The 16,513-nt window shown below is 43.1% G+C and overlaps 1 protein-coding gene across 2 annotated transcripts; it reads right to left on the reverse strand.

The window, feature by feature from the left end:
* Positions 1-1,800: 1,800 nt before the first annotated feature.
* GABRP (gamma-aminobutyric acid (GABA) A receptor, pi) lies at positions 1,801-14,770 on the reverse strand. 2 transcript variants are annotated; one of them, XM_010290428.1, is made up of 9 exons: positions 14,715-14,770; positions 13,189-13,301; positions 10,957-11,024; positions 8,713-8,930; positions 7,752-7,834; positions 5,286-5,423; positions 3,809-3,961; positions 3,103-3,296; positions 1,801-2,115 (listed from the first exon to the last, which is right to left on the reverse strand). In XM_010290428.1, exons 1-9 carry the CDS (start codon positions 14,768-14,770, stop codon positions 1,801-1,803), a joined length of 1,338 nt encoding a protein of 445 aa, XP_010288730.1. The 2 variants fall into 2 exon arrangements, with proteins under 2 accessions (XP_010288730.1, XP_010288732.1); XM_010290430.1 differs by lacking the exon at positions 14,715-14,770 and having other exon boundaries at positions 3,115-3,296; positions 13,189-13,246.
* Between the last annotated feature and the right edge of the window lie 1,743 nt (positions 14,771-16,513).

Consider the following 16,513-nt stretch of genomic DNA (forward strand, 5'->3'; position numbering starts at 1 on the left):
TTTTGGTTTTTTAATAGAGGATCTCTCTGGGGGTTTGTGTTCATATCGCAAACATTCACTTTATTACGTTTTATGGAATGGACTTTAAATGCCAGTATATACAAGCCAACATTTCATTATTGGAGTTTGTGTTTATTCACTTGCCATTGTCAGTCCATTCCCCTTTGCCTTCTTGAGCTGCTCTTTGTAAAAGCTATGATTTATGAATATATGGTTTAGATTCCTCACAATATAGTATGGTGAAGTGGTTCAATAAAAAGTTATTAAAGTAAAAAAATCTATAGTTTCGTGTGCTTTGCCCACCTTCTGTAGGAAACCCCAGTAAGAGACTCTCATACTAAGCAAACACTGCGTGTGTGATACTGTAATATAAGCTACATGCTGAGAGATCTTGCCCCACCAAACCCCCTGCTGAATGGTAGCCGCTGCAGGCAATTACCATTTTGCCTACATAACTGCAGGATTACACCCTCAAAGTTATGAAAGTTGCATAGACCACAAAGGGGAGGGGGAAGGAATCTGCCATAAAGCGTTCATTTTAAAATCGGGAAATAACGACTTCCAGTAGCCTTAAGCTACATAGTACCAAACGGCATTTTGTTCTCAAACATAAGTGTGTGTGTGCCACAGATTTAATTTATTTCTACAACAAAGCTCTCAGTCCTGCTGATTGCAGGATAAACAAAGCTGACTGGCAGTTTCCAAAGCCCACTTAGAATCTGAATTTCTACAGAAATGTAACACTGTTTCAGCCTAAAATAGCGAAAAGCTGATTTAGATCATTGTACCCCAGCCCATGCATGTGTTTTTCACCCAGCAGCACTGCTCACTTGCCACAGCTGCGCAGCCATATAAAAGAGGGAATGACAAACTGGCCACTCTTGCATATGGCTGGCAAGAAACAAGAGCTGCTTATAGCAGTGAAAGCTGAAGGAGGCACCCTCCAGAATGAAGAATAATCTGTTTGTGAGGAAGACATGGAAGGTGGTAGAACCTGTTCGACTGCAGCACAACAGGAAAAGTGTAAAATATGGTTTACAAAACAGTTTTGCTGCCTATACTTCATATTCCCAAATCTCTGAAAAAATGCAGCTCTATACAAATAAAAACACCTCTGTCTCAGGGATGCATAAGTTCAGCAAGTGAGGATTACCTCAGTGAGTCTGACAAGTACTAAAAGCAATGAGGCATACTACTGCACTGACACCAGCACCACCAAATTCACTGGACTGGCACCACATCACTGCTGGGACAAGGAAGCACAGTGCACGGGAGCCGTTCCTCTGCACAGGGCACGCTGCTGCCTTTGGGTTCTCTTACTTGAACAAAGGCACTATGGAGACAGCAACCACAGTCCCTCTGTTACTGTTATCTCTGGCAAACAAAGAATAACAGCTATAATCCTACATCCTCTTGGAGATCTAAACTAGAAGGTTCCAACCTGCTTCAGGCTACCAAGATAATTTTGCCACCTGTAGTGCTCTGTGGCCTGCCACGTGCAGTCCTACACACCCCTCTCCAGCCAGGTGAGAGGCTGGATGCTGGAATGAAAAACAGGTATGAGCACAAGAGCCCAGCACAGCCACTCAGCTGAACAAGCAGTTGTCCAGAGTCAATGTTGCTAATGCTGAAGCACCGAGGCTTTGCATCTTGCATACCTCACACACTCTTCTCTCTGTACCTCAGGAAACACAACAGAGCATTTTGTCCACGTTGGAATCACTGTGGTTAGAATACCTAGATGCCCATTGGCAAGATTCCTCTCCTGCTGAAGTAGGAGAATGAAGCAACTACTTTCTACTAAAAATATAGGTAATAAGCCCAATAAAACACATTAACCAGCATGAAAAACAAAGGGAAAAGCAGTTTGGAGTAGTGGTCTACATTGGCAGGGTTCTGAATTGTGAAATAACCAATAATCCTGTGCATTTTGTTTCTCAAGACACATTTGATTTTCTCATGAGTTTTCATGGTCAAGCCACTGCAGTTAACATTATCGCTGGAAATCTCAATGCTTGTAAAGCTGATTTTCCGTTTATAGCTGGTGATGGAGCTGTTGAGGATGTTAGTGATGTTGACTTCTTCCATTTCTTTAGTAAGTTCATTTGCAGGCCCCTAGGAAACAAGAGTGCACAGTTAATTTTAGGGTTTGTCTTCTCCTGCAGATGAAAAGTGCTTTAATCAATAAGGAACCCATAAGGATAAATGTAAAAGAACACAGATTCATATCTGTTCATCAAAACCTCCAATATTCAAACATGCCTTACAGCTGCTGCCTATTTTTAGGAGTGCCTGAAGTTCCAGATATATCTGTGTTTCCACCACTGTATTTCTAGACATACTTAGAGTGAGACTCTGTCAAAGATCTCAATGTCACTGAGAAACCCAACATATGTCTCCTACAAGACATCCATCTCTTCATGTCTACACAGTAACTTAATGGCTGGGGAACACAGCAGTGAGGTGGGAAACCTCTTCTCCCTCTGACAGGATTTGGACCCTCGACGACCACTCGACTATAATTATACTTGACTGTTTAACTTCTCCCACTAAAGCAGAGCACTTTGAACAATTCACTTTCACAACCCCCCTGAGAACATTGTGGGACTGATGATTGGTGCTGTCTTCAGGGAAGAAGAAGGGTTCAGCTTTCCTCTGATAGAGGAAATTACCTTCCAGATCGGTGTCCTAATCAGAGTTATTCCATAGAAGAGCAAAGAGGTGTGTTATAGTGGCTCTTCTTTGGCTGCATTTGGAAAGGAACAGAGGTGCGTCATGCTCTCCTATGAGCTCAGCTCAGGGCTGCAGACCCAGTTCTAGTGGTAGGCCAAAGTGCCTTCCTGAATGTGATCCTACGACTCCAACATGGCTGTCAGCTAAGGCTGCTGCTCCTTCGGCTGGTGTGCCGAAGTCCATGTCAGAGACCCAGAGGTCCAGTGCTATTCCTGCATTTGTTGCACACAAAAATTTAGATTTAGTGACAATTAGGAGAAGCATTGTTACTGTATCCGTAACAGGGAGACCATTTGTCTTATTCAGTTAATGGAAGACATTATTGCCAGTCCAAGATAACTAGGCTTATTAAGGTAGAGTAGGCTTTACCTCTTGAGGTGCTTTAGCCGCACACTTTTGTGATGAGCTGTAGTGAGCCACTGCATATTCCACAAGGGCACCAAAGATGAAGCTGAAGCAGATGCCGAGGTAAACATCGATGGCCTTAATGAAACAGTTGGTTTTTGAAAGTGAACTTCGTGAGCCGATCATCAGAGTTGTCATGGAAAGCACCGTCGTGACTCCTTGGAATGTAGAAAAGGAAAGACCTCTTGTGGACACTTTGGAAAAGGCGTGGCCTATCCTGCACATGTTGCGACTCTCTATTGCCAGCCAGATAGAACACATCGCTTCCTACCAAATCCAAATCATCCATCAACTGAAATGCTTTTGTAGCACTAGCCACTAGCTTCACATAGGCTCTCCCTGCCTTTGGCAGCTTGCCTCCAATAAGCACTCGGCTCTTTTATTTTTCTTGCTTTCAGTAAAAAATGTGCCCCCCCCGTCCCTCACAAAGCACATCACAAAGAACATGTGCTCTGTCCTCTCCTCTCAGCTGTGCAGGTGGGCAAGTTGTGCCAGCCACAGCACATCTTCCACGCTTCATACTGGTAACCCAGTACTATCACAAGTGAAAGCAGAACATGAGCAGGCCATTTATCACTGAGCAGAGAGCTCAAGAAAACTACTGTCTACCCAGCCCCCAGAGGCTCCCCTGCCTCCTTAAATCTCCTCTCTTCCTCAGGCAATAACTCACCAATGCAGGTTCTTGCAGGCACTGAGTCCAGTGTGATCCAAAAAGAAACCCAGGACAACATGACAAGCAGAGTAGAGGGCACGTAAGTCTCCAAAATGAAGTAAAGGACATTTCTCCTCAGCTCAAACTGCAGTATCAGTCGTGGATAACTGCCTGTTCACGAAAAGAGGAAACACAGTGAACGTGAGATTGCCAAGGACCCTTGAACTGAAATTGGGACAGCCCAGCACAGCCTTTTGGCTGATGTGCATCAGCAGAGCTGCACTGAATTGTGGAAGGTGCATTAGTTGTAGAAGCTTGACTTCTCGCTTCAGAGCAAGAAGCTTGACTTCTTGCCTCTCTAACATATCCTAGATGAAAGGACACATACACGCAGCATTGCTGGACAAGAGATATCTGAAACAATCCGTGGCTTGCGAAGGAGCTCCTGAACTTAATCCACAGCGGAAATATTTTATACCAGTGTCTTACCTCAGAATAGAGGCAGGATGATGCTTTCAGCTAGTCTGTCATACTCAGCACAGCACATTTTTCCCAGTAACTGCTTTGAAGGGGCATTGCCAAGATCAGTCTTATCTGATGGCTGAGAAATAAATAAAAGATTTTTCTCTCGATTTCAGCAGGCTCCAGTTCATGTCCCAAAGCATCTGAATAGCTTATCATCACAGGGAGTTAGACCCTGTGTATTCATTAGTAATTTCTGATCTTTGATAACTGTGCCTTTTTGTGCTCAAAAAAATTCAGTCAATTTTTAAAAATCAATTTGTCGTAATACTGACATAAGGGTTCTGGGGCTGGATCGCTACTATTTTCAGGAGATATTTCTGCTGTTTAAACAATAGTTCCTTTTGAAATATAGAAACAAAACCCATGTTGTTCATGGGCTTTGTACACTACAGTAAACAACAAAACATTGTTATTTTTAAAACTTGGTCATTCTAAGGAAGTTTTGCTCCCTTTTGTAGTGTCTGTGATTGGAGAGAAGACTATTTACACTGATAATGAAAAAGACATTGAATTCTGATGTACAAAGGGATCTTATTCCCTCATAGCATGGTAGAATTGTAATTTACAAACAAAAGTATATTTTAAAAGTTAATTTTACTCCCAGTTACTGTAACATGGCTCTCTGCAGTATTTATGGTCTGCACACCTGGGAGGAAGGGAGAGAGTTTATTCAGATATGTGTGGAGAAGGAAAGAAGTGGAGAATATTAAAAAAACAACAACTGAAAATCCAGGAAGTGAATATAGTGCAATATAAACCCTCATCTTTCTGTGGATTTTTATCTTGCAGAATCTCCTGATTGCAGCTAATTGGATTTTACCACCTTTCTATCTCTTTGTGTGAGATTAAGATTTGCTAAAGCCTTTGCTGGTTCAGGCTTGAGTCAAAAGATACTGGCCCATAGAAAGGAAGGGAGGCGGGAGGGGAAATACTTGAGAGCTTTTCTTGCTTTTCTGTTTCACTGCTTTACCTGTTTCCTGCTGGGACTTCGAGACCAGGGTGTAATAACGTTCCACTGTGTACTGAGAGAGCCGCAACTTTTCTATGCCATGGACGGAGTCATTTCCTCTCAACCACGTGAAGATAACGTCGTTTTCGTCATATCCCCCTAAAGGAAACATAAAGATCCAAATTACCGTGGTTTAGCCAGTCAAGGCCTAGCTATTGCCCTGCCCTGGCTCCTGGGTGGGAACAGAAACACGACCTAGGCATTGCAGTCTGGACGAAGACCCTCTTAGCTGTGTCACACTATGTGAGTGGATACTGGCTGTTCTTTTATTGCTGTATTTTCAGTCTGCTGGTTGAGATTTCACTAGCAACATATGCCATTGTGAATGAAGCACAACATGCAAGGCTGCCAAGAACCTAACTCGGTCATTTGCGTGAAGTATTTCTATTTTAAAATATTTTAACATCTTAAAAAGTAATATATTCCTGCCATCCACAGTCTGATTACATGCAGCAGGATAAAACTACTGCAGTGGTCAAGCCTCAAACATAGTCTTTTCTGTCATGAGAGGAGAGCAGGAGAAACACAGTGGTTAAAAAGCGCATTTCACCGAACTGTCTATTCAAGTGCTTAAAAATACCAGAAGAGGCGTTTTCAGTTAGTCAAGAGCTTGGAGCTGAGACTGCTCTGTGGTTATGAACCAGGCTCTTCTGACTCTATATGTGCTGTCCAGAAAACTTGCTCATAAAACCAGCTTTTTCTACAAATCATTCCTCCTATCCCCAAAGGCTTTAAGTTACTGAGGGCAAATCAATGCATCTGATATTTAGGTATCATCTGCCTCATAACGGTGGGACAGATGAGATCAACAATTGAAGCAGTTATCAGTAAACTCCATATATGCTGGCTGAGTAATTGCCTCCAGGAACGCAAATGACAGCATAGCATGACCTCAGGTTGGACGGAGGGACCTCACTCTGAGGGATAAAGCTTGTACTGAGTTACCACCCTGCCATTCACTTCAAAAATTTCACTTTATTTAGGAAACAAGCCCATCAATCTCACTAATTTGATTCTTTTATTAAATGGCTTTCTCTGAGAAAATGAGTAGGGATGCTTTGATTCTGATAATAACCTGTTCGTCCTGGTAGAAGAAATAAGATGCAGTTGCAGCTCTATTTTTATCTAATTGTGTTTTCTTATTAGACACAAATTACCAGAGCTTGAGTGCAATGAACTCCTAAATTAATTGTCCAGGGTATGAATCCCTGTGTGGAAGCATAAGCATGTGACTCTTCAAAGTTTCTAAGCAGTTTTATGAATTGTGGTCACTCAGGAAAATTTTATAATAAATGATAGATTGTTGTTAATTCATCTGGCGTATATTTAAATAGCATTATTTCTGGGCACTTATCCTAATGAAATCTCCAGTGGGCAATGTGCATGTAATTTCATTGAAATTATACAGCAACTGAGCATGATGTAGGACCCAATCACTTTTAAAACAGGACCAGCCCAAACAAGCTGTGCTTTAGCAGAAGAGGCCCATCCTTATTACTTCAGGAGCTATTCTTTGTAATAAAGTTAACCATGGTGAGCTAATATGATTTAAATGTGAAAATGATATGTACTTCCATAGGTGCTTCGTGCTGCAACCCTAGAAGTTGAAATCTAGTCTTTTCAGTACTGAGAGTTTAGATGTTTCTTTTTGTGACATGAAGTGGGAGATGGTTGCTTGCTTGTTGTAGAGCTTCACAGGTACAGAACAGCAGCATTGCTCTTGCTGAGTTCCTCTGTAAAAGCCCTGTAGTATCCTAAATTTCCCTGGAGTCTTCCCCAGCCAGCTTTGCCATGGGTGAGCTTTTAATTTCATCGAGAGCAGAACTCACTGATTATTCCTTTTCTTGAGATTTCCAAGGCTGAGTCTCCTCCTGTTGACAAGGGTCCCATCATCTGCATCACTGTAACAGATAGCCCTCATGGAGAAGCATATACCACAAAGCTGGGTTTCCCTTAGCTTCAGTTCATGAGTTGTAGAGGCACGTTCAACTCATATTCTAGTAAGAACCACCTTTCCCGCTGTCTCGTTACAGTGGAGGTTTGGGAGGTGCAACGGGTGGTGGGTACCTAAAATGTGAAAAGCTGTTCCTTGCTGTACTCCATCCCATGCACTTACCCCACAAGTTAGTTTTGAAGAAGCTGTGTGTGCAAAAGGGACCGAATTTGGAAAACCAGCTGTTATTACTTCATCCTTTCTGTGCAAAATTGAACTATCTACTCTTTAATAAAAATAGGATTTATTACCACTCTTTTTATATAAATTGCACAGTGATGGGAATCCCCTAAACTGTGGATTACAACACAAGCATTAGTATTTGCAGAAATAAAAGTGTACTCCAGAAAGCCACCAAATAATCAGGATGCATAGTTACGTATGAATAAACAAATTTAAACAGAAATCACTTTTTTATAGAATGTTATACTTACAGCTTTCTAGCTGCAGTCTGCATGTTTGTGTGTCCATGGGGTATTTTGACAGGTCCATGTTACAAGCAACAGTAGTAGTGATTCTGTAGGACAAGAAAGAACTCCAAAAGTTGCAATAAAAGCAGGTAATAATATATCTGTCTTTCATAGTAAACTAGACCACAAAGACTCCGCTCTGTCATTTAGATAATTTTGACCTATGAAATGGATGGACCAGTACAATCAGAGAGAACCCTCCTTAAGAAGATACGCTGTCTGCAGCCACACTGATGGACGTATGACTGAATGAGGAATTTTGCTTTGCTCTGGTGGGAGATTTTAGCGTAGATTCACATGTTTTCCAGTGCTACAGTTTGCACATATTAAGAAGTTGCCACTTGTTACCTGAGGCACAGTAACTAACTGCACATGTACTCTGGCTTGCTCTGACGTGGAGGGTAAATGAGTTCGTTTACAGCAGCCTTACTTTGCAGTTACAGTAACTGGGACACAGTTACTTTGAGCTGAGAAGAGATAATGCTGTATGGATTGCTTACACAAGTACAGTGCACATTTCTGCAGTACATGTACAAATATGCTTTTTGCTAAAAAGCAGAAATCCTGGCTACATGGCACTGGATAAGCAAATAGTTTCCAACTATCTGTTAAACTGTCACCATTATGATGTCCTCCCTCGCCTCCATCTGACTCTACCTGACTTCCCCTGGGTAACACCTAAACTCGTGAGCTTTCCGAGCAGGCACTGTGCTCAGGATACAGCACATATCACAATGGGGAATCCTGATCCTTGACTGGCATTTCCAGGTGGCCAGAACAGGGGCCAGTGGATCAGAAGAGTATGGTCACAGTTGGCTTGTTGACCCCAAACTCATTAACCATGACAGTTGGTATCTGCTCCTGGCCAGCATAGTCCTGGAAATCTATTCTGAACCATCAGCAGCAAAGCCAAAGGTCGATCTACCTTAAGGCATACAAGATAGTGCCATTAGAGAACAATCTTATGAGGCGGTTCCCCACAGTGACATCGTGCAGGAAGGACCTTTTTGACTCCACAATGTACGTGTCTGGTACCCAGAGCAATTCCACTAGACGAGCATCTAGCGTGAAGCTTTTGTTGCCATGGAAGACCAACCGGGGATCTGTCCAGCGCTGCCGCAAATATATAGTGGCTGTGTAATCCTGGGAAAGAGAAGAAAACCTGTGAGGATGTGCATCCAGAACACCCATGCAGCATAGCTGTGGGTATGCTGTGTGCCACAAGAGGCAGGACACACGTTTGTTTAACCTATCAAAGCTCAGCTTCAAATGCATGCAGTAAATCTGATCGATTTTCATCACAGTCTTATTCACTTATTACATTTCTCATATACGTACACTCTAAGGTGTAGTATTTAAGGACTAAAGATTATACTTGTAGTACTTTTTTTTTAATGAGCAATTACTGTAATTGAAATTTTTGTGCACATTTTGCAGGTAAGAAAAAGAGATGGGAAGTGCACACATGGGGCGACTCAGCAAGTCACTGCCGTTAAAAATCAGTCATTGTCTAGAGTTGGAATATTACACGCATCCTCTAAACATGATCATGGAAGAGACAATGGTACTTTGGAGAAAAAAGGTGAGCAAATCCAACCTCTTATGTCACTGAGGTCTTAAAAAAACCCCCAAACAAATGAAAAAACAAAACTTGTAGCATCTTTTTTAATAGGAGTGTTGAATCTAAGGACGTTAGGATTAACTTGAGCTTAGCCTGCCAAAAATCTCCCTACAGTGACTGGAGTATTTTTGCAGGCCCCATCATAAAAGAATAAACAATACTCGGCTCTAAAGATGATTCTTTACTGAGCCTTCTGGTCTGACATGGGGCACTGTTGTCCTATTTCACTTCCTTCCTTATCGATGAAGTAAATGCAACCAGTAATGCCTTTTATTTTCAAAACATCTGTCACAGACAGACTGCTACTGGTGATTGTGTTAACAGCATCAAGTCGCTATGTTTTACCGCAGATATGCCACTGGTCTGTGGAGGATGAAGGAGGAGTTCTGTTTCATTTGATCTATAATTTGTAAAACGCTTTAAGAGAAAAGGTCTAAGTAAATAGTGGGTATTAGCAGTTAAGCTTTTGCAACTTCTAAAATTTTACTCACAGCCAGTGACAGAGGAAAAAAATGTCAAATAATGCACCGTTATAATTCGCTATATTGAAAGCTGTAAAGTGACGAAAGTGAAGAATCCTGGTGGATTTCCAGCTTTTATCGAGCCACAGAGTAAGCCTCTGCAATGCTTTCCATGTGGTCAGAGCAATTTAGATGGATCATCACGAAGAAAAACTCCAGAACGGGCTATTTTACAAGGTCCTTTAATTAAGTTCAAAGTGTGTGAATAATTGATTTTGTTTTTTCTGCCCCTTTCCAAAATGAATAGCTTTATCAAAATTACAATAGTGACCTTGTTTAATTTGTTGGGGAGAGGAAAAAAAAAAGAGTCAGTGCTGTTCTTGAAAATGCTGAAACTAAGTGTTGAAATTTTTCCTGACTGAACTTTGGACTGTTTGGACTGAAACTATTTGTTGAATTTACCCAAGTTGCCCATAGTTTCGGTCAACCTGAAACAGGATTTTTCAGCAGTCAGGGTTTGAAATCCAGCTGTTACCAGAAGCGTAGGGAACCAGACTCATCAGTCATGGGAACATGTTCTCTGTATATTTGAAAATTTTTATTATTTTTTTCTTGTGATGACCAGTCCTTTGAGCCTCAGACCGTGTTGCAGCTCAAAACCTCATTTCTCCTCCTTGTGAAGAAATCCCGTCTCTGTCTTCAGTCAGCACCAGCATGTCCAACAGAGGCCATGCCTACCCTACACTGAGGGCTCCTACACCGCAGAAGGGTAAGGGAGAGGAAACACAGGGTTGATTTTTTTCTGTTTACAAGGGGCCTGATTTCCAGGAGGTGCTGAGTTTTTGACCAGTATGACCTTTAGAGCCATCTCTATTTACTTACAAGCCCACATTACTGTGGCATCTACATAGTCTGCAGTCCTAAATGAGCTCTGTTCTTACCACACCTCTGAGAGTGGTCAACAGACACAGAAAAGCAAAGCAGCTTGAATGCGACAGTTTCTGTGCTGAACACACAGGGATATATGACAAGTCTCTCAAGCAGATCCTACTCTTATCTCTTATAAAATAAAAATTCTTTCACTTACCATGTCACTCTCAGATATACTAGAAATACTTGCAATGTCCAGACTCATTGCAATTTGAACAGGTCCTCCTGTGGAGGGAAAGAAAAGCTTAAGCAGGGAAAAGGAAGAGTGAAAGGCACAATAAAGCTGCTCAAGATGCTGTGCAGCTGGGGCGCTGCTCACAGTGTCCCATGCACACAACGCTATCTCTAAAACCACTGAAGCCCAAAGGGTTAGACACAGTTTTGGAGGATTAGACTCACAAATGATGTCATGATGCACTGTTAGGGAGCTGGAGTTCTGTGTTTGGTAGTGGTAGCAAAGGGCAAACATCCACCAACACTAGCTATGAAGATCAGCAGTTCTTATCTAAGCAGCATTTCAGCGGCATTTACCGACAGGGAGCCAGGGCCAGTTTATTCCTCGTTACCCAGCGCACAACACCTGCACAGCGGCCAGAACAGTAAACTGTGTACAGAGCAGTTCTCACACGCAGCTCTTGGAGGACTCTCCGCAAGCAGGTAGCAATCGGCATCCCCGTTCCTCAGAGCGGAAAAACTGCGGCAGAGAAACTCAGTGATTCCCGAGACCATGCACTGGGTTGCAAACTAGTTGCAAAGGCAATATCCTTTGCCTCTTTTTATTTACTCTATTACTGTTCTAGTTACAAGCAGATTTTGAGCATCAGGTCCCGGATCTGGGTAGCCCCCCATTTTCTAACACTGGGGCTCGGCAGCGACCACGAGAGGGCGGCTCCTTCCCAGGAAACGTGGGAGCAGGGCGCTGGCGAGGGCTCGCCGGGTCCCACCGGCAGCGGCCTCCAAAGCAGGCAACTACTGCAGAGCAGAAAGACACAAACTTCCTCTCAGGTTGTGCCCAGTTTGGCTAATCCCCAGGATGAATTTGGGGCTCGGCGCTTTCCAAGGCAGCCCTCTCTGCCTAGATGACAACACAGCAATGCCTTTCCTCGTGAGGCTTGCTGAGACTCCTTTTTGTCATCCAAATCACATTTGGGAAAGTCCAAGGGACACAGTTTCTAAATAGCCTTCCAGGTGGTTTTGGTGGTTTTTGTTTGTTTTAAACTGTTCCACAGTCCAAAATATATTTCATCTACAAAAATACGTATTTTAAAAAATAGCTGTCATTCATGTCCTCTATCTTGCTTTTAGGTATTTAAACACTTAAAGCCCACTCAAATTAATGACCAGAGGGTCAATCTGTGAGGACCCAGGGCCTCTGGAGGAGGTCAAACCAGAGTCCTAAGCATTTTTGTTTAACATTTATGGCTCTGGTAGGCATAAACTAGTGCAGATGCAGTTAATCTCCATTATGGAATTCAGAAGCATCTGTTCACTGATGTAACAGGATCTAGAGGAGCTCTTCTGTTCCTGCAAGAAATCAAACATTCCAGCATAACAAGCAGGTAAATTCTGTATTGTCCCAGAAATTTATCACCATGGTCAGAAAAAGAAGCAGCTCAAAGCTGCCAGTAGCAGAGGGTCAGTCTGCAGGAGCTGCGCTGGGAAACATCCGAGTCCTGGTGACAACTGATGGGAAATTTTTCTCTTGAGCATAGTTTCATTAATAGGTTCTGGCAGAAAAGCAGAATTGATATAAATAAAAACTTTCATAGCTGTGTTTTAAACTTGCATTGATATTTTTCAGGTGCAGAATGTCATTCTGAGAAACACGTCCCTCTGAATGGTTACAGCACTCACCTGGAAGGTGGGAGACCTGACACCCAGATTGGACAACAGCCTCAGGTAAGTTCCTAAATATCTGACTGTCCTTCAGGGGCTGTCTACCCCCTAAAGTTTCAGGAGGGTTTAAAGCAGGTTTAGTTTGTGTTTTAGTGTAAAGTCAATATTTCTGGCAAGGAGAATTGCTGCAATCTACTAAATACATGAACAAAAATAAAGCAGAAAACCATGATGGTCACATTCTAGACAAAAGCATGTACAATTAGAGCAGAATTTGATTACTCTGTCAGGTCTTTCATGGAGGTATTGAAGCTTCTAAATTCCCTATTCTTAACCTCATAGATGGGCGTGTTCTCATGCCCCACACGTGCATGCACAATCTGTTCAAGACAACACTGGATGCTCAGGAGGGCATGCGTGGCTACTAGCTAATTTAAAAGGAACACAACCTTTTAAACTGGGGCATCCTAAAGACAGACTTAAGCATGCTCTCCCCTCCACACAAGCTTTACAGACTGCTCTTCACACGGTCAAATGTGTGCAGCCAACATACCACCAAAGTACGGCCTGAGGTATTTGTTGTATCCCATGGTGAGGTTCTCAAATCCAGGGAGAGATGTTGTGTCGCGGCCGTGCAAGTTGGATACATGACCCAGGGAGCACCTCCTGGGGACACAAATATGTCCTGTTACATGTGGCCAGGTGTGCTGGGCACATCTGGCATGCAGCTGCAGCTGTGTTTTCAGCTTGTACTCAAACAAGCAAACAAACTGCATAAAATGGTTATTAAAAACAAGTAGATCATTGAAACCATGAGCACTTACTCACATTGCTTGTCTTGGCTGAATAACTGGCACCTAGAAAAGGTGCAGATTACCTCAAAAACATCAAATTACCTGGAAAACATCAAATTACCTCAGCTGATAGCTACAGGTTTGCACACACGGTAGTTTAAGGATATTCTTAAAATGTCCCAGACAAATCAGGCAAGATCTATGTATCACAAGTTTTAATAATAACCTGCAATCTCCCCGTTCCCACTCCTCCTCCTCCAGTCTATACAAGGAACAGGCATTTCTATTTTCCTCCTGCTTATGACAGCCTGAGACAAATCTTACTGGCCAACAGCTCCTCCTCCCTAATTGCTAGTCCCCTAAAGATGCTCTCACCCTCATAGGTTAGTGTCAGGCAGGTCCCTGCGGCGACTGTCGGGAGTAAAGCCTCCGAGCACACCGGAAGGGAACAGGTAGAGCACCGAGCACTTCACAGACACCAACAAAGCTTTGCTGGCTGAAGCACCCCTAGCTGCTGTGCATACAGAGGTTCAACTCTAATTTACAATGTCAAAATTAATGTTTTGTGGGTGAACAATAAAGCTGGTATCCAGCATTGTGAGGCTCATGGATCTGTACCATCACATAGGCAGCTAGAGAGACAGGAGTTTTGGACTGTAAAAGGTAAGTTTTATGGTGCAGTGTCCCTGTATGGTCATGTGCTCACTTAATCAAAGTGTAAATGAACGTATCGTTAAGAGTTTGTCATTGCTTTGTGAAGGGCTGAAGGGGGTGAAAGGCAGTGCCTCTGCCTCTCCCCAGTCTGCACAGTAGGGAGCTGAGCAACGTAGTTACTCAAAGCTGTGATGCATTTATTTATTTCCGTTCCCTTTAAAGCTGGGTTAGTAGTCCTTGGAGCTTTGCTGCAAATTTTAGACCAAAAAGGACCTTACAGCAGAACTAAACCAGTTAGTGCATAAGCATAAACATAAACCATTCAAGAAGTGCCAGACTCGCAGTTCCGGGGATGGTAATAACACAGCTGGAAGTCCTGTGGGGTGCATTGCCAGTGAAAACTGCTAACTACTCTGGTCCTGAACAGGAAGTAAAGAATTGCACTGTTAATGTACATACTGTGTTTTGGGGAACTATGCAGGTTGCTCTCTTCCATGCCACATTCATCACTGTACCCAGCTTTCTTTGGGTGGGCTGGATAATCAGAAGCATAGTTTCCTTTTGACCCACATTATTTATATGAAATGTAATTCAGGTATTCCCTGTAAAACAAAACAAACACTCCACTTACCTTTGGGATGGAAGGAAAAGCCACAAACTGAAGAAGCAAAAACATCTGCAGAACATCTCTGGAGATTATTTCTGTATTTGTTCTGCTTGTCTGTGAAGCAGAAAAGAAAGGCAAAGTTTTGAGGTATAAGAAAAACTATTTCAAGGGAGGGAGATGGGGAGAAGAAATCCTTCACAGTTAGAATCACAGGCTGTGTGATGTTTAACATGCCCAACACATAGTGGTTCCTGCCCTTTTTTCTAGCTTGTGTCATTTTTCAGCACTGTGCCATCTTAACACTTTCCACATAAAAGGCACTGGTGACAACTCAGGTCCTGAAGTCCTTGACAGGGTCACCAAATTTTAGCTGCCACTTTCTTTTAGCATGGGGTGGCGATTAGCTGATGTTGAGAATGGCATCACAGGATGGGATTTATTAAACAGAAAAACGCTTAGACAGTTCATACAGTCAGTCAGACTCTGAAGGCAAGTGACAACCTGCCCACGAGTAACAGATTTAGCATCTTTTAGTCCAGGGCTCCACTGATCAGCTACACAGAAATACTGTAGCTCTGCGCTCCATTAGCTTGTACCTGGGATAGACCCATGCTATTAATAGTAATGTTGGCAAGTCACTCAGCATGCAGTACAGGATGAAATCATTCCACTTTAAATGGGTTTCGTTGACTTTTCTGGGAGTGGAACCAAATCTTGGCTTCTGGCCCGAGACTCCCATGGGCTCGTGCTGGCCTTGGAGCAGGCACCACGATGGACAACTCTTAACCGTGCACTGCTCCGCTCTGCATTTTTGCTCGCTGCCTGAAATGCTGCACCAATTGCACACCTTTTCTAGAGCGTACGGATGGCGCTCCCTCTGCCTGTGTCTTGACACCTACTGTGTCTTGCTACAGCAAGCTGCTGCAGGATGGGCTGGTGAGGACGACTGTCACAGCTCCCAAGGGGAGATCGTTACTCAGCCATCATTAGTTTGAGCTGGAAGCACAGTGCTGCTCGACCTGCTTCGCTACAGTATTGGAAGTGTACCCCGTGTGTCAGAGTTTTCCGGCAGATACTGACAAGGCAACACCACTCTTGGATGGATATGAGTCGTCGTCTTTACTATACTGTTACAAAATCGTTAGTCCCCATGCCTTGGCACCAATGAGAGCAAGACGCAGCTCCATCTTCAGTGCCTTTCTCAGCATGCACAGCAGTTAGGGCCTCAACTTCAAACCTGGCTGTTCCATAGTCACCCAAGTATCAGGAATTTTCTGCTAGGGTTGGATTCTTCCTGCGGTAGTTCACCACAGCCCAGAGGACATGCTGCCTCCTCAGGTAGCTGTACAGCTCTGGTGCTGTGCCATGGGACGGCAGGCTTCCAGGCAAGGGGAAGACCTTGGCTGATACAGAGCTGGTAAAAACACCTGACCGTTTGAACACCACAAAATTCAGGGCATCCCACTAGAGAAAGGGTGTTTTCCAAAATAAAATATGCTCTAATATCTGCTCAGAATCTGAATTCCTAACAAGGCTTTGCACTTCTAGCCCTTTCTCTGAACGTGGCATTCAGATGTTTCTGGACATGATTATCAAGTGCTCCTCCCTATAATGTGATCATGCAGGGCAGGAGAGAGAGTAATTTATCTGCTCACAGCAGTGTTAGACCACAATTTTGATGGGAAAGAAAGAAGATTAGTTTAGGTAGTATAAAGAAGAACTTCTAGGAAGAACGGATAATTCTACAAATTACCATTTAAAGTATGAAAATTCATGAACTTGAGCTGAGGAACCCCTCATGAGCATCCTTCATGAGAATCTGT

Source organism: Phaethon lepturus, unplaced genomic scaffold, assembly GCF_000687285.1.
Source record: "Phaethon lepturus isolate BGI_N335 unplaced genomic scaffold, ASM68728v1 scaffold19577, whole genome shotgun sequence".
Classification (NCBI taxonomy): domain Eukaryota; kingdom Metazoa; phylum Chordata; class Aves; order Phaethontiformes; family Phaethontidae; genus Phaethon; species Phaethon lepturus.

Coding starts and splice junctions, on each gene's coding strand:
- GABRP (XM_010290428.1), bottom strand. CDS start 14,770: ATGTTCTGCAGATGTTTTTGCTTCTTCAGTTTGTGGCTTTTCCTTCCA. Junction 8,931..10,956: donor GTATATCTGAGAGTGACATG/GTAAGTGAAAGA, acceptor TCTCTTTCCCAG/GATTACACAGCCACTATATA. Junction 5,424..7,751: donor CAGACTGCAGCTAGAAAGCT/GTAAGTATAACA, acceptor TGTTTCCTTTAG/GGGGATATGACGAAAACGAC.